Genomic DNA, 18,414 nt, shown 5'->3' with positions numbered 1-18,414 from the left:
GCTTAAGGTTATCATGCAGGAAGCTGCCACTCTTAGGGAAGAGGCTGAAATTGTTCAATTTTAGAAGCTTGGAGGGCCCTGGAGAGCTGAAATTCAAGACCTCTGACAAGAAGTTGCTGCTCAGGGTCTCGCCTGGCGGTCCAGTGGTTAAGACTCCGCCTTCCAGTTCAGGGGGTGCGGGTTTGATCCCTAGTGGGGAGCTGAGATCCCACATGCCTCGAGGCCAAAAAACCAAAACATAAAAGCAACACTGTAATAAATTCAATAAAGGCTTCAAAATGGTCCACATTAAAAAAAAAAAAAAAACAACTTAAAAAAGCTGCTGCTCACGTAAAACCAGTGTCTCTGAGCTGAGTGGGGGGCCCTGTGGGCCAGGGTACCAGGCAGACATCTGAGGGGCACCAAGTGTTATCAACAACTGTGACTGGAACGCCATCCTTTGCTGGGGTGAAGAGGTATTGTTTGGGGGGGTGGGGGGTGGGCAAAGGAAGAGGAAGCAAAGAGGAAGCAGACAGGAAGGGCCAAGCCCTTTCTTCCCCCTCTAGCTTTGCTGTCTCCTTCTGGGCTCCATCGGCTGATCCTAGTAAGGAGGCAGCTGGCGAATGAGAAATGGGGTTTGCCTAGTGCCAGCCCAGCATCAGAAGCTGAGTATAGAGGAGTGTTTGAATCTGAGAAACAACAGGTTAATATTTGCAAGTCTGTCCCTTGGGCCATTCAGCATACACGTGCGTGTGAACACATGCACGCACACGCACACTTCTAAACGTGATTAAACTTCCCAGAAGAAAAACTCCATTTCTACCTAACAAATTGCAAACATCCTTTGTACAAAAGATGTTCTCACTCGTTCTCCAAAATCCCAGCAGACATTGTATCCGTTTCTGGGAAACAGTTACACTATTCATCTTATCTCCTGTCAGTTACACCTGGACTTTAGTCATAGACCCATCTGAATATTCTATTATCTCAAGGCTAGGAGCAAAGTTAACCCTCTTTAAAACAATGTACACAATAATAAGAGGACGGAGGAGAAAGAAGTTAGTACACACACACACACCAAGGAAGAAAAGATGTGAAGCTGCTCCGTAATTTGTTCCTGTAATTGGTCGCAAGGCTGTAAGGGTCGCAAGTTAATAAACTTCATTCTTTCCCTACACACTCCATGTTTCCTCTTTCCTCAGCCAGCATCTCAACTGCTCAGGGTTGACACCTGCTAGGGTGACCCAAGACTTCATAACCTAAAGGGTTGAAATCGTTCCCACCTCTGAGGTTGTAGTTTTTCATTAAAATTTGTCATTGGACAGGGAAGTGCTAAGAAAGATGCCCTGCAGAATGCTCTGGGTTTGACATCCTTCTTCATCACCCATTGTGTAGGAACAAAACACATGTCCCTTTGTTCCCAAGATCACATGCACCAGCCAGGAGAGTAAACTTCCTTGCCCACTGATTTACTGGTAAAATGACCAGATTGTTTCAATTTCTGTCTTAATGGGACCACTGTTGTCCTCCCTGGTGGGAGCACACCTTCCTTGGGAACCCAGATCTCCAAACAATGGAGGTCAAAATTGAGGGACAGGAAGCAAAATGCCTAAGTGGGTTATTGGGTGTAACAGTGAGAGGACCCACTCCCTCTGCCTCTGTTGATTCCAGACCATACATTCCGACCATGATGAGAGCAACAGCCCCATCTGAGAGGTCAGTGGTTCAAAACATAAATTACATTTTGTAAGATGGAGTGTTGTACCCCACCTAGGGCCATGACTGAATCTTCAGTAGACCATTCCACCATCCTATTACACCCACTGCTCCTGGGTGTTGGGGTATGTGCTAAGACCAGTGAATTCCAGAGGCACAAGCCCACTGCTCCACTTCTCCTATTGGGAAATGGGTTCAGCTATTGGAAGTAAGGCTGTGCAGAATATCATGAGGGATTCCACAAATCCACGATTGTGGTGCCAGTGAAGCACTGTGAAAAACTTCAAGCTTCTGCCCGAGGATGTAGAGAGCCAGAAGGTGCACTGTCCTCACCTTCACAATGAATTAGAGTCAGATTAACTTCAAAGTCACAACCTTTTCATAACTCAGAACTGAGGTCACAGAGCAATCTGAATCTAAGGAGATTCAGAGAGAGAGGAGAAATGCACCTCATTTAATTGCTGGGAACATAATTACATGAAATCAGTATTTCTTAGATGTCCTAGGTACATATCTCCAGACGGAGAGACACACCTACACACTTAATTCCATGGGCTTCTGTATTTACTACTTGGAATAAGGTTCAGATTAGGATATGGTCTGCTTGGCAGTAAATTCTACTGGGCTGAACTATCAAAAATAGATAATTGTTTTTGACCCATGAAAGGCAATTTCTTTTTTTTTTTTTTTTTTCGGTACACGGGCCTCTCACTGTTGTGGCTTCTCCCGTTACGGAGCACAGGCTCCGGATGCACAGGCTCAGCGGCCATGGCTCACAGGCCTAGCCACTCCGCGGCATGTGGGATCTTCCCGGACCGGGGCACGAACCCATGTCCCCTGCATCGGCAGGCGGACTCTCAACCACTGCGCCACCAGGGAAGCCCAAGGCAATTTCTTACGGTTCAACCTAATACATCACCATATTCTAAATTAATGGCTGTTTTTTAAAAGTTACTAATTGGACAAAAGCTCCAATACTGAATTAGACTAAAATTATTATTTGAAAGTATAAGAGAATGAAAAAGTACATGAAAACAGGTATTTATTACAGAACAATCTTTTTTCTTAATTAATTAAAGGCTTTAAACAAAAAAACATAATTCCACACACTGACATTGACTTGGTAGCATGGAAATATTTCAGCCTGGAGAGGCATGTTTGTTCTTGATGAATTTACATATAATAAATTCTCATGACATTTGATTCCGAAATATATGTATGAACTGACTTGACATGATTATAAAGATAAGGGCAATTTAAACACTGGTATCAGTTTACATGAGTCAATTCAAGGTCAGTGACTGGAGAACTGTATTAAAAAAATCTGAGATAAAAAATTTTTTAGGAAGCAACCACGTACCTATGTACAGTTGAAGATCAAGGGTTAAAAATCCACTCTTGATGAATACCATTAAGCAAAGGATGTATAACATCCAACACACATCTGTTCCAAAAACAGCATGTTTCCAAAATTTTACATTTCTTTACAAATAAACATTACAGCATTAATAACTATAGAGGAACCAACAGAATGAGTTCCAAAATGTGCTAATTCTCACAAGGCATCCCTGAGCCATATCTTAAGCCATCAGTTTTAATCTTGGGGTTTTAAGAACATCTTCTTTGTTTTAATTGGTTTTATGTCTCCATTTTCATCTTCTTCATAATTGACACGGTCTCTTTTTTTGGCAAACTTTTTCCCAATTGTCCCCACCAAGGTCTCGTATCTGTTAAGATGATATACAGAACAAGTTTAGTTTCAAATAAAAAAGGTAGGAATCAAGACTTGTCAAGAATATCACACCAAGTACGTAACAAAGAATAAGAAAAATCAAAACTTTGATTAAAAGAAACCATCTGATTTAAAATTTATGAACTTCTCTATGAACGATTAAATTCTTCAGTTTTTGTTTTTCCATTATCCTAAATAAACTGAGATGTATATTTTAAAATATGTATTAGAAGCAGCACTAGAAATAAGCCCTCAATTTGCCAGGCTGTGACAGGTATAAATCCACCCCAGGCCATGTTAGAAGATGACTAAGCCAAGATGACTTTCTGCTGGGGTACTCCCTTCAAAGGTACGGTAGATCAGTCACCATGCGGAAAGAGTGCACATGTGAGAGCCAGTGAATGCTGGGCTCAGATTATAAAGCTGATCCAAGGTAACAGTTACCTTCTAGCCATTTCTTCATCTGACACATCGAGCTCCACTGTTTCCTCTTCAACTTCCTCTGCTTTGTTCTTAGCATTCATCTGAAGCATTAATTTCTGAAAAATACAACAATGGGGACTAGCAGGGCTGGAAAAAGCTTGTTAAAGGAACTGGTGTCAAATGTATTTGAAGGTAGAGACACAGAAGCCACAGAATCTACAGGACTAACCAAAATTTATAAGGGATTCTCTATAATACTTTATTCTACAATAAGCAGATAGAAGCCAGCTCTGAATTAAAATAATAATAAGACAAAGTTCCACTAGATTAGACTTACTGTTAATGAATTTAAATGTATTTTAGATCATAAATTTATTAGTTACTTGTATCTAAAGCAGGCACACTGCTGACACACTCTAGTGACTGGGGGAAAGAAGAAGTAAACTTTCAGATACCTTTTGAACTTCCCAACTTTGAGCCAAATGGGAGAAACACTACAGTCAAGAGTAATTTTAAATGTAGTTTTTGGTGGTGGTTGAGGAAGGGGAGCAGCAAACTGCTGGAAGAACTGGAAGGCTGGCTCTGGTATAATTGGGAGACCTTCCTCACCCCTGAACACGCGGGTGGATAACGCACTGATTTCCACATGATGTCCACGCGTCATGGGTCTCTCCTTCATTTCTTTTTCTCACGTTAACCTTTTCTTGATAGTTATCCTCTGACAGACTTAAAAAAAAAGTACACTACCTCTTATCACTAGAAACACATAGATATTAAAAAATGTGTTCTAAGTTCATCCTGCTTATAATAAAGTAAGTACTCTCAAGTTGGTATCATTCTTTTTATAGCCAGGTACATTGAACTTTTCTCACAATTTATGACAGCTCAGGCCTGCAAGCCAAACAGTTCAAAACCTTTCCCAGAGAGAATATATTCAGTGTTACAGAGTGCCAGTGATTAAAGTCATTTTCTAATAACTTCCCACGTCAAATTTGGAGGGCCAGATCAACTCCTTTTCCCACTGTATCAGACATACTTTGGAGTCCCTGCCTGCCCAATACCCTAGTCTCTGGGCATCATCCACTCATAATCTTTGCTATCTTTTTTTCCCTTTTACCCCATTGTCCTCTTTGTCTTCCTAATCTAAAGCTTAAGCAGGCCAAAACAAGGAAATATATTAAAAACAAACACTTTGTGTTGATTCTGTGTAAAGTAAATTTAACACCTTAATTATATCCCCTCAAAAAAGGAAGAGAAAGAAAACCAACCTACAATCTTTAAATAAACTCTGGCATTTAGTTTGGTTAACTGTGGCTCCTATAAGCATCCTGAGAGAACTGGTTTTCAACCGGGTATGATTTTGCTTGCCAAGGGACCTCTGGCAATATCTGGACACATTTTTGGGGGTCACAACTGGGGTGTATATATGTATCTAGTGGGTAGAGGGTAGAAGCTAGGGATGCTGCTCAACATCCTACAGTGCACGGAAAGCCCCCACCATAAAGAATAATCTGGCCTCAATTGTCAAAAGTGCCAGGGCTAAGAAACCGTGGCTTCAAGTGATAGTTACAAAACTAAAGCTTTATACCACAAACCTCCATTTGGTCAGTCAAGTACCTGACAGATGGCTTTCAATATATAAGCCAGAGTTCTAATAGTTATTTGTTAAATGAAGGTCTGTGCTTCTCTACAAACCCGAGGCAGGAAAATTAAAATGAACGTCTCAGTTATAAGCTGAATATTTCGTTTTCAGACAAACTTTCCAAAGATTCATTTAAAAATCTATTTACAAGCTTGGATTAAAACCTGTCCATTAAAAAGTCAAATTACTCAAATTTTAAGTAACATTTTTTCCACTAGAAAAGATACATTTATAGATGCCAGAAAATAATTTTTTGTAATAGCATCATATGAATAAAATCCTGACGTTCCTGCAAAAGAACTGAGGTAAAATTCTAACACTTAACAGTGGCACTGTCCGGGACTGTATACTGCTATATTAAATTATCTACTCAATTCTGTCATAAAACTAGACTGCAATGCCTATAATTTCTTTAAATAGCTATGGCAATAGTTCAAGATTTGTTATTTTCTATATAATGAGGAGAAATGGTATCTGGTTGGGAAAAACCTAAACCCAATTATAAGCAGAAAGAATTCAATTGGAAAAATCTTAAATGTGAAGCAATTATATTTAATACCTCAACCTCAGGATTAAATCCTCTGAATGACATTCTTCCGTAGAGAAGATCTTCACATAACGAGAAACTCTGCTCTTCTATTATGAAACTCCTAGACGAGAAAATAAACCTGTATTAATACCATGACTACTTATAACAAAGCACAGCAAATAAAAGTCAAGATCTCAAATGAAAAATACATCTTATGGTTCTCAGCGGAATCAAGAAAAAATACAGTAATATTTCTGACCTAGGATTAGAAATAAAAACTGATTAATTTGGTGAACAAAAGCATTAGGAGGCAAGAGTGGCAGGGCACCTGAATTTTCCAAAAGTGAAGCAAAGGTTCGTTGACGTTTATACCCTCCAACAAGTTTTTATTAAATCTGCAGAAATTAGTGTCCTAGGTAGCTTTAAAAGAGTGTTTTAATTGGAGCTCTTAGCTGTAAATAACGACTGGCCCTGGATGACTTAAGTAGAGAAGTAATTTATTGTAAGGATACTGGTATCTCACAGAATCAATGGGAGAGCTGGATGAGCAGAACTGGAAAATGGGCAGAAACAGGGCAGCTAGGTGGCTGACTCCAAACCAAAATCATGCTACAAAACCACCCTGGTAAAAATGACACTGCTGCTGAGAGGGCATCCAGGAGGCGCTGTTGCCCTGGAAATGTGATGCAAGTGTGAATGTTTCAGTCTCCAAAAGGGATTCTCCCGTGAGTCACCAGTTTATGACCCCAATTCCAGGTAAGCATATCCGACTACAGCCCAGCAATCAACCATAAAGCAAGCGAGGAAAGCAAATACTTGGCCTTTATGGCAGATTGTTCCTTGTCAAGGAATCCTGCCCTGCTTCTTGTCAAGATGCGCTCATTCATTCAGTCACTTGGCAAACCCTTGTTAAACCAAACTGTGTGCCAGGCACTGTTCTAGAGCTGGGGAGACAGCCATTACTGAGAGGCTCTGCTCTCATGGAGGTTACATTCTAGAGGGGGGCCAGATAATAAATAACAGACTTATACAATGGATAAACATGAAGAAGGTTATTCCACTCCTGGCCACAAGGGAGCAACTGGTACCAAACCAGCCGGCCGACTGTAACCAAAAAATTTAGGCACATGTTCTCTTGAATTTTTTGTTCAGCCTCTTCCATAATCTAGGGATTCCCTTTCAACCGATCTTGTTTCTTGTGAAGTACAGGTGATAAAACATCACGAATGTCCCCAGTAAATCATCTCCCTCAGGAAAGCACCATACATATGCATTTAAGCATTCACTTAAGTCAAGAGGTGGACCCAAAGGCCAGGAAAGGATTCATAGTAGGGCCACTGGCCCCTCAGAGGGCTTTCCCATGGGTTTCTATTGGCCCAATAACTGTAACATTAATATAGAAAGGAGCATAAGTGGTTTGTTATCTACAGGATAGTTTCAATGATGAGCGACACTAATTCAGTTAGCAAATAAGGGAAATATTCATCTATTTTTGCAGATGAGAAACTACTGCTCAGAAAAAAATAAACAAACTTGCCTCAGGCCACAAATAATATGCACGGCAAAACAGGGCAAAAACTCACTGCTGAGAAACAATTCTCTATGGGACTCTCTCATTTTAGCACACCTTGTGAGTGAGGCACTACATGCCCTTTTGTTCCGAAATATCTTTTTAAGGATATATGCACAGTGAACAGCTTTGAAAGGCAGAGCTTTGCCTTCATTCTTCCTCTGGAGCAAAGCGCAGACTTGCTTAATGCCCAGTATAATAAAGATAATGCCTCCATTGGAGCCAAGGGCAAGTCTGTTTGCAGTCTAGTATCAAAGACTCAGGTTTCCTAAGCTCAGGACTTTGCTGTGATGCAAAGCTACCGTGGGTGCCACATCATTCTCCCTGGCATTAGGGGAAATGATGCCAATGTGATGCTCATGCTGCTTGCTGTGCTGTGAGTAATAAAGTCCTCTGTCTCTGACTCAGGAATCTCGTACCTTCCACCAGTATCCATGAAACTGTGGCAGGCTAACTTGTCAGTTTGCGAAGTAGGGTCAATCTCAGAGCTCAAAGTTCTTAAAGTTCACCAGGCCACAAAGCACAAGCACGAGAAGCACAGGAGGCAAAAATACTTTTTAAACAACATCCTATGGCAAAGGAGTAATTAAAATGGCTATACTCACATCCTCTATACCACGGCACATCCTTTCGAGAAAAACCATATAGCCACAACACAGCAAAACTTGGATCTGGTAAATTCTATTCCTAGTATTCCTAAGTATTTTATGTCAGGTTCCCTGGAAACAGACTCTGAGACAGAGTTATGTGCAGAAGTTTTATTGGTGAGTGCTGCGTGGCAGATGCCCCTCTATGGAAACGAAGACTGCAAGACTGGGCTGAGGGAAAAGCTGACTTGCAACGTGGCTATGCCAAGACCTCAGCCCCTACAAGAAACTCTAGGAAGCCCTGCAGTTGTTCCAAGCTGACACAAAGAAGCCAGACCCTCATTCCCCTACATAGCCTGGTCACTGGCCAGGGGTGTCCTATAAGGGGAGGTATGAACACTGAACAGTCCTAACAGTCACTGAGTTATAGCCCAGTGCAGCTGAACGGCAACCTCTAGACTCCCAGAGCACAATGGAATCTCCAGTTTCACAGATAGTAGTAACCCTCTGCAATAATTCAGATGACAATACCAAGTAAAGATTCACAGACACAAATGAGCAAAAAGAGTGGGTGAATTTCATAATATTCAAGTATAAGGAAACACATATACTGCTAACATTTCTTGTGTTTTATGCTGGGCACTGTGCTCACTGCTTCACATACATTATCTCATTTACTTCTCATAATGTAAGTGACAGATACTATTATCACACCCAATATACAAATGACAAGACAGGTTCAATAACTTGCCCAAGATCCCAAGTAAGCAAGTAGCAGAGATGGGCATCAAACCCAGGTCTGCCTGTCTCCAGAGTCCATGCACTTAATTAACCAATCCATTCCACTGTCTCCCTATTTGGGGTGTTAAAACACACACACCCCAGGGACATACCATCCATTTACCCCTCCAGATCTATTCCCCACTCTCCCCGCCCCCCATCAATGCCTTGGGAGGCTGATCTGAATGTAGTACATGGAAGGGCTCCTTTGCTGTCTGGAACGGCTGGCTCCCTTCCTATGGGATTACTTGGGCTGGCCGTGCCCTCAAATAAAGGTAGCAGCTCTTGTAAGATGCTCTCTCCACATAGTCTGTCTTGAGATTCAGTAACCATTCCCTCCTCTTGATCCTCCAGGCCTGGAGTGGAAATTATTTCTACTATACAAGCCACCAAGGTGATGCACTGTCCACAGTGGCTTCCCTACACCTGCTCACACTTTGGTGGTCTCTGTTATACACTCCTCAAACTACCCAATTTGACAGTGTCATCTCTTCCTGCCAACATCCTAAACTGATAATTCATTCCTATACATAAATAGGACACTGAATGATGGCAAAAGGTTATTATTTACTGCTATGGTCTGAATGTTTGTCCCCCCCCACCCCCAAATTCATATGTTAAAATCCTAACCCTCAAAGATGATGGTACTAGGAGGTGAGGCCTTTGGAAAGTACATAAGTCATGAGCGTGGGGTTTCATGAAGGGTTTAGGGCCTTAGGAAAGAGACCCCACAGAGATCCCTAGCTACTTCCACCAGGTGAGGACACAGCAAGAAGGCGCTGGCTATGAACCAGGAAGAGGGCCATCATCAAAACATGACCATGCTGGTATCCTGATCTTAAAATTCCAGCCTCCAGAACTGTGAGAAATAAATTTCTGTTGTTCATGAGCTTCCCAGCCTGTGGTATTTTGTTATAGTACCTGAACAGACTGAGACACCTACCTCCCTAGGAAAGGAATCTAGAGGTCATTTTTCTGGGACTAACATGCTCTGTTGGGGGAAAAAAAACAATACTGAAAACAGGATACAAACTGTCTTGCTTTTCAATAAAAGCCAAGTAACAAAACATGTGGCAAAACTTCGAGCAAGTTTAGCCAAGGCATAAAATTAAATCATAGCTCCTTACCAGTAACGGTCCCTTCCTACCAGCCCCTGCTCCCAAATCCATACCATCTTCAGCATCATCTTCGCCTTCCTCACTAACATCTTGCTTCCTCTGAGAAGCAAGAGAAAAGCAAGTTGAGAAGCAAGCAGAGAAAACAAAGTACCTTCCTTCCATCCCTCCTGGTGGGACGTACTTTCTATCTTTAGAGAAACATGTCTAACCTTCCAGAAAAGATTCAGAAAAAGCCCACCAAATGAACCATGGAAAACAATGTGTTAAAAAGAAAATAAATTACAAGGTATGGAAAGGAAAGACATAAATGGGCCTGGAGACAATAAGCAGCATCTTCAGTCATTTGACAAAATTTGAATAAAACTGCCACACCACAGATGTTACCAAGGTAAGAAAAGCATCAAGGAGAAAGGATAAGTAGCTTCCAGAAGAATTTAGAAAAATTAATTGACGATGTGAATCCTTCACTCCTTCATTTAAAATTTATCATGCATCAACCAAGCTTAGAGGTGGAAGAGAAATGATCTAGTGTGTTATCAAGCTTCAGTAACGACTAGCTGGTGACCCTGGCCTAGTTACCCTCCCTTAAGCTTCAGTTTCATCAACTATAAAATGGATGGAATGATAGTAGCCAGCTCTCAAGTTTGCTATGAGGATTAAATAATTAAGAGATGTAAAGTGCTTAACCAAGTTCCTAGAACACACTATAGACTCAATTAATCTTAGCTGACTGGTATTAACAGCAAAAATTAAAAAAAAGAAAATAAACAAAACATTCTTGACCTGCCTTTACAAAGCTCAGCCTAATGGAGAACTCTGTTACTGAAACAAAACTGGAGAGGCTTGAAGAACACATCTAATCTTCAGAACTTAATATGATACAGAGCACATTACTGATTCTCATAAAAGGTCTCCAGTTATTACCAGAGATATACAGTCTGGATTCCTTTATTCAATGTAAAAAAAAAAGAACGGTGTTATAAATGATGGCCGAGGACCAATAAAAATGTATAAATCAAAGCAGAACTCTTACAGACTTAATAATTTTAAAAAATTTGCAAGTCTAGTTCAAGAAACTGAATAGATACTATTTCATGGGTTTTATGTCATGCAATGATCAATCACATTTACAGGGATTTCCCTTTGAACGCCCAAAGTGTCATAAAAAACCTACTCTTTCTCTTTAAGTTCAGGCAAATCCAAGTACCAGTGCTCTTCACTAATGATTTTCTTTTCTTCCTCTTCTAGTTGTTTCTTGGTTTCTGAGTCCAGTCCCCTTTGCATGAACTGTCAAAACGAAACAAAATCAGTGTCAGCAACTATTTTTCCCAGCTTACAGTTGAGGAAAACTCAACCTGCCCTCCCTCATTTCTCTGGAAATCCTGTCTCATGGGTGGGGGTGGGGTGACCAAGCAGCTTAGCCCTGCCCTTGACAACACCACTTCAGGAGGGAGCCTGCTAGAGCACATGAAAAGCAACATGTGTACTTCCTTTAGAAGACTTTAAAAGAGCTTTACCACATTTTAGTTTTTCTAATTTAATAAAACAGGCAAAAACCCCCAACTGTATTCAATAAGTATCATGTTAAATATTTCAGTTTTACATAATAGCCAGTGAGCAAGGGCTAAGACAAAAGGCTGATCCACAGAGCAGGACAGGCAGGTTGAGACAGAAAGTGAGGGGGGCACAAAGGAGAGGATGCTCAGTACTATCCAAACGTCTCTCTGACCTGGGAAGCCCATCGGCCTTTGCACCTGCTGACCTGGATTTGTAATGCCCTTCTCAAGTTCTTCCACCTGGCCAACTTCTAGCCCTTCTGACATAGGTAAGGCTACTCCATCTCTGTAAAATCGTCCCTGACAGCTGCAGGCGAAATCAGCATCTCTCTCCTAGAAGCTTCCCATGGCAGCTTCAACTAGTCTCAGGACATTTTAATTTCTTGAGTATCTGTTTTTTCTGAAGACCTTCAGGGCAGGGACTGTGTTTGGATCATCTCCATCAGTACCAGCATGACGAATGATGCATTGTAAGGGCTCTGTGAACACAGATGGCCGCAAAGCTGTATCTGTAACCCCACTGCTCTTCACTTACATCTATCTTCTGAAACGCTCATCAACTGTACGGCTGCATTTTATTCTAAAATCTGCAGAAGCTCAACTCAAAACAGGCCAGTCCTGCTGTTAGTCTCTTCCTAGCACAAACAATAACTATATTTCCTCAGGAGACAGACGAACAAACCAAGAAGTTAACTGCAGCAAAATGATGAAGTATCAATATGGGAAAAAATAAATTCAGAAAACATCCAGGAGCACCCCAGAAGTTAGGTCTAGGGTTCCATTAATCCCCATTTATTTCCCTTATCCAAGCTCCATATTACTTTCCCCTCTACTCCAGCTCTTCCAAAAACACAAGCATTTTTAGGCATAAGGGCTTTACCAATGGCTACAAAATGAAATGACAAGACTTGAAAAATGTTCACAAATACAGTGATAACATCAAGTTCTGATGATGATGTAGAGAAACTGGATCACTCCTACACTGCTGGTGGGAAAGTAAAATGGTATAACCTCTGTGGAAAATAGCTTGACAATTTCTTACACAAGTAAACATCCACTTACCATAGAACCCAGCACCTGTCCTCTTGGGCATTTATCCCAGGGAATGAAAACTTACATTCACTCAAAAAGTTATACAAGAATATTCACAGCAGCTCTATATGCAACAGCCCCAAACTGGAAACAACCAAAATACTCTTCAAGAGGTGAATGGTTAAGTATATGGTACATCCATAGCACAGAATATTACTCAGCAATAAAAAGGAACTACTGATTGACTCAATAACCTAGAAGGATCTCAAGTGAATTACGCTGAGTGAAAAAAGTCAATCTCAAAAGGTTACACATTGTAATGATTACATTTATACAACATCTTTGAAGTCACACAATTATAGGAATGGGGAACAGATCTGTGGTTGTCAGAGGTTAGGCATGATAGAAGGGAGTGGGCGTGGCCACAAAGGGGTCGCTCAAGGGAACTTGGTGGTGACGCAACAATTCTGTATCCTGAATGTGGTAATGGTTACATGAATCTACACACGATAAACACGTTCACATACACCTGCCCCCACACATGAAGGAGTGCATGTAAAACAGTGAAATCTGAGCAGGCTCTGTGGATTGTACCACGGTCCATTTCCTGGCTTTGCACTGTACTCTAGCAATATAAGACAGGGAGGTGAAGTGTGCACGGCATCTCTCTACATTTTTTGCAACTTCTTGTGAATCTACCGTTATTTTAAATAAACATAAAAGAAATGTTTGCAATCTATCTAAAGTGTTTTGTAGTCCTCATCCTTTCACCTCTGTGTCTATAGCCTCACCATAGGAAAGAAGAATTGGCAATTTCTGTAATGCATACCCTGTACTTCCCACTCCTCTGCCTCTGCTACTCAACATCATGCTTCAATTTTCTGCCTGGCAAAATATTTCTCTGGGAAGGCCCAGAGCATGTGTCCTTTGGGCCTTCCCTGACTTTTTTTGCCAAGCTCTTCTCAGGTCTGTTCCCATAAAAGAATACCTTTCCCTACTTCTAAGACAGCCTTATGAACACTGGCTCATTATGCTTTTTCTGTGCCTCCCAAAAGACTAAAATTATGAATAGTAGACCATGTCTTTTGTTCATCTTGTATTACTGGTACTCAGGCAGTACTTGGTACCTGAGAGGAACTCAATAAATTTTCTCTGAACGTGAGTCTAGACTTATCTTATTTTTCCAGACTCCCTTTCTTGGATGGCTCTCTTTAAACCTAGATGCTTCATTTCATCACTTATACTCTTGGTGGTGAAACTCATCAGTCCTGCTCAACTGCCCTTTTACCTCCTAATTTTAGTCAGGTAGATATTATTTATGGTATACAAAATACACACACACACACACATATATACACATTCTGTACACATGGAAAGGACAGATCATCCTGTGAATATGAATCAAGAAACTCCCCAATTCTCCTGACTCTACAGCATCTAAGAACATACTCTAAAGATAGTGATTTAACTTTACTCACAACTGACGGCCTATGGCAGGTCTCACAAACTAGTACAGTCCTAGGCTGGATGTATATTGTTGTAAATAAAGCTTTACTAGAACAAGGTCATATTCATTTGCCTCTGAGCCACAATGGAAGAGCTGAGTAGTTGTAACAGTGGCCGTTTGGCCCACAAGACTAAAGTCTCTTTACAGAAAAAATTCACTAATTTCTGTCTTAAGAGTCCAAAAGAGCTAAAATCACAAGTAAGTACCCTCTCTACAACCGTTCCATCATACCGACAGCCCTTTCACCTACCTCCTTTACTTTCTACTTCTGCTCAGGATCACCCTCCAGCCCCCAATAGCTGACCAAGACAGAGGAATTCGAGTACGCTAGAAAACAAATGAGTCAATATTAAATCCTCAACTCTCTCATTCTTACTCTACAATTAGCTCTGGCTGAACAGCTACGCTAGATAAGGAAACCGAATGCAGCTGCTCCATTGCTTCTCAAAGGATACCCCACTCTATCTGTATACACTGTGTCTCCTGGTATCCGGCCAGTAAGTTCTTTCTCATCAATGACTGAAGTTGCTAACCCACATAGAGAACCTGTGTAATTTTTTTCTCTCTCTTTTGCTTCCAATGTCCAGTTGTGTCTTCCCCAATCACTCAAGTAGGGGTGGATAATTTTTTTAAGTTAACTTCTTCCTTCCTAATTGAAGAGTCAGATAGTTGGTCTGAGCCCTAATTACCCAGCCCATCTTCACTTGACTTATTCCAAGAGCTAAAACAACTGCTAAAATCTTTTCAATGTCTGCTTTGCCAGTCCACTTCTCTGAAACTTACATGATGTTACAAACCATAAGCAAAAATAAAAACTCTGTTCAGTAATGATTCAAATGTTGCTAATATGCCTGAAAGAAGTACTTTAGAAATGATAAATTATGCTATGATTTACCCTGCACCCTCACTCTCCCTATTCATCCCTAGTTACACCCTAGCTCAACTCCATTCATGTCTTGCACATGCAACATTTACTCTCCAATCTTTCAAAACATTACTCATGCCTTGCTTCCCTTCACTGGAAATTCCATTATTCTGTAAACATGACAGCTAACAGTCTGCATCTATGAGTGGTGTTCAGCAACAAGCAGTACAGATAGTAATTAAGAGCAGGGGCTTTGAAGCCAGACTGCCTGAGTTTAAGTCCTGCCAATACTCTTTATTGCTGTGTAACTTTGGGCAAGTTACCTACTTCTTGTTTCAGGTGCCTCAGCTGTAAGAGAGGGATAATAATCGTGCCCACTGCAAAGGGTTATTACGTGGATTTCACACGTTATAATATGCAAAGCACTGAATGTCTACCACATAGTATGTTTGCCACTACTATTTTTAAGGCTTGGGTGTTTCTCTTGTTTTAATTCCTGTATTCATTTCATACACCCTTGTCTTCCCCCACACAACCCTGAAATTATTTGGTTAAACTGATTCAATTTCAAATCTGAAAATCACTTTTCTTTCAAGTTGGGTGACATAATTCACTTTCACCTCAACTGTTAAAATTCTCTCCATTCCCACCATCACCTGAAACCCCTCACCCAGATCATTAGTTCTAGCTGGTCGTTATGACTGCAGTTTGGTCCCTTGTCGGGTCTTTCTTTCACCAATGTATTCTCCACTGGACAGTTAAAGTAACGGTGAAAAGTAAAAAGCACAGCTCATGATACTTTCCCCGGTGCGCAACTGCTTCCCAATGCTCACAAGACAAAGAAAAAAATCCTTAACCTGGCCTAAAATTTCTTGCATCTTGTGATTACTGTCTCCTTTTCCGGGCCCATTTCTTGCTACTTGCCTTCCAGACATACTGAATGACCTCTAGTTCTTGGACGGCTTTTTGGGGTTTTGCCTCTCAGACTTCTGAACTCGCTTTCCCCACAGTCTATGCCGCTATGTACCCAACCCTCCCACCTACCCTTCAGTCTCTACTAGACGCCATTTCCCTCAGAAGCCCAAGTAAGTTCCAGGGGCTTCCGGCGACTCTAGCATCACTGCACTTAGTACACTGCATCCTAACTGCCTGCTTAGGCGTCTCTCCTATCCGGCCGCGGGCTTTAAAAGAGAATCCGACGGATTTATAATCCGGTTCCCAGTGCCTAACTCAGAGCAGGCGCTGAGTGAATGAACGACCGCGAGAGCTGGAGGTCCTCCGGGGACTCTCGAATGCCCCCATACGCCCGCCACCTCGGCTCTAGCCAGGTCTGGAAGACCGGGTACTCCCGCCGCCCGACCCGCATCCCTCGCGTCCCCGCACCTTCATGCGCAGCAGGTTCTTGGACAACTTAGTTTTGCGTTCGGCCGCCATACTGAGCACCGCTGCGGCCCCGCTCCGCCACTAGGTCCGCCGCGCATGCGCGATGCTGCGTGCGCGTCAGCGCCTGCTTACGTACACCGCGTCGTGCCGCCCCATGGCTCCGCCCTCGTTTTTCGCGCTTGAGCTTGGCCCGCGCTTTTCGCGCGTCGCCTCAGGGAGCGCTCGCCTAGTGAAGAAGCTCAGGGGAGAGGCGCGGCCGCCAAAGCAGGAGTGACGGCGACTTGACGCCGGGAGGGAGACCCCAAAGAGGCCGCAGCCGCAGAAGGCCGGAGTCCTGGCCGCTGTCGGCCTTCCCCGAGGGGCCGCGCACCGGCTGAGCGCCGCCCGCCTCACGGACCCAGTGCTGCCTCGCCGACCCAGTCACCCTGGTGAGACCTTTGAGATAGTTGCCACAGCAGCCGTCGCCACCCCCCGCCCCCCGACCGTTTCTTTCACGTGTTTCTAACGTGGCTGGCGGGCTTTCTATGTTCTGCATCACTTTACGTGTCATAAGTTCATTTTATATCCTCGATAACCCTATGGGGCGGTCATTATCCCCTTGTTACAGTTGAGTAAACTGAGGTACAGGCAGGTTCCAGAACTAGCCCAAAGCCAGAGGGAGGGAGGTGGGGGATGAACCCAGGCGGCCTGGCCGCAGAATGGCCCTTACAAACAGTGTTAAATCCACCTGTTAACTGGTGTGTGCGTCTCTGAACCTGAATGATCTGTCAACGAGGAAGAATAGGAAGAGGTAGATGTCAAAGACATATGAGCATGAGAACATGACCTTGTTTTAATCCGAGGAATTAAAAGAACGTTGCCAAGTTGATACTTTTAATGCTCCGTGTATCACCTAAAGACAGTTCTCACGCCGTTCACAGCTGCCACACTTTGGAAAACACCCAGCCTAGTAGCTTTTCCGCTGATAGCGTGCACTGTATGCCGAATTCTTATGCTGGGTGTCCCACGTGTATTATTTTATTTAATCCTTATAAGAACTCTGAAGAAGGTATTCGTTTGGGAACCTGAGGCCCAGAGAGGTTAAGGGACTTACCAGAGTTTACACAGCTAGTAAGTGTTAGAGCTGAGGTTGACCAGAGAGCTGACACATGAATAAAACATGGCCATGCCCTGGCAGGTTTTCTCAGAAAGTCACGATAATGTGGTAAGTGGTTATAGAAACTTACTCATTCACATGTGTGTGTGAAACACTGGGCTAATCTCTGAGCTACACTAGTGCGTAAAAACACGTGATCTCCCTTTCCTGGAGCTGACATTCTGCTGAGTGCCATGGCAGAAAGAAAATGATGATGTGATAGAGTGACTTGTAGGGTTACATTAGTTAAGGTGATCTGGGATGGCTCTTGTCAGATGATATTGCCAAGGCTTGAAAGCTGAGAAAAACCTGTTGGATGAAGGGTTGGATGAAGGGTTGGAGGAAGGGTTGGAGGTAGAGTGTACCAAGAAGAGGGAATAGCGACTGTAAAGGTCCTGAAATGAGAACGAGATGAGTTGTCATAGAGTTTACCAAGTGGGAACAATAGAGGTGATCCCATGTTATGGGTTGAATTGTGTCCCTCCAAAATTCATCAGAATTTTGTTTCAGAATGTGGCTGTATTTGGAAACAGGACCTGTAAAGAGGTGATTAAGCTAAAGTGAGGCCCTTAGAGTGGGTCCCAATGTAATCTGACTGGTGTCCTTATAAGAAGAAATTTGAACACACAGGGAGATACCAGGAATGCACATGCACAGGGGGAAAGACACAGTGAGAAGGTGGCCATTTGAAAGCCAAGGAGAGAGGCCTCAGAAGAAACCAAACCTGCCTATGCCTTCATCTTGAACTTCCAGCCTCCAGAACTGTGAGAAAATAAAGTTTTGTGGTTTAAGCCACCTGGTCATAACTGTTTTGTTATGGGAGCCCTAGCAAACTAATATGACACAAAATTAGGTATTGA

At 42.4% G+C, this 18,414-nt stretch overlaps 1 protein-coding gene across 1 annotated transcript; it reads right to left on the bottom strand.

Moving 5' to 3' along the window:
• Positions 1 to 2,720: 2,720 nt before the first annotated feature.
• Positions 2,721 to 16,558, bottom strand: MPHOSPH6 (M-phase phosphoprotein 6). Its single transcript, XM_004280103.3, has 5 exons — positions 16,420 to 16,558; positions 11,251 to 11,363; positions 6,052 to 6,142; positions 3,872 to 3,966; positions 2,721 to 3,422 (listed from the first exon to the last, which is right to left on the bottom strand). Exons 1-5 carry the CDS (start codon positions 16,468 to 16,470, stop codon positions 3,290 to 3,292), a joined length of 483 nt encoding a protein of 160 aa, XP_004280151.1. The 5' UTR covers positions 16,471 to 16,558; the 3' UTR covers positions 2,721 to 3,289.
• Positions 16,559 to 18,414: the final 1,856 nt, after the last annotated feature.

This window comes from Orcinus orca, chromosome 20, assembly GCF_937001465.1.
Source record: "Orcinus orca chromosome 20, mOrcOrc1.1, whole genome shotgun sequence".
In the NCBI taxonomy this organism is placed as follows: Eukaryota; Metazoa; Chordata; class Mammalia; order Artiodactyla; family Delphinidae; genus Orcinus; species Orcinus orca.
The sequence above is the reverse complement of the archived record's forward strand: the minus strand, read 5'-3'. Positions and strand labels throughout refer to the sequence as shown.

Bases quoted from the DNA above. Each gene is read 5' to 3' on its own strand.
- MPHOSPH6 (XM_004280103.3), bottom strand. From the start codon at position 16,470: ATGGCGGCCGAACGCAAAACTAAGTTGTCCAAGAACCTGCTGCGCATG. The intron at 6,143-11,250 runs GTAGGTTTTTTA...TTTCTCGTCTAG, and splicing joins CCTGAACTTAAAGAGAAAGA to GAGTTTCATAATAGAAGAGC. The intron at 3,967-6,051 runs GTATTAAATATA...TGTATTTTTCAG, and splicing joins GATTTAATCCTGAGGTTGAG to AAATTAATGCTTCAGATGAA.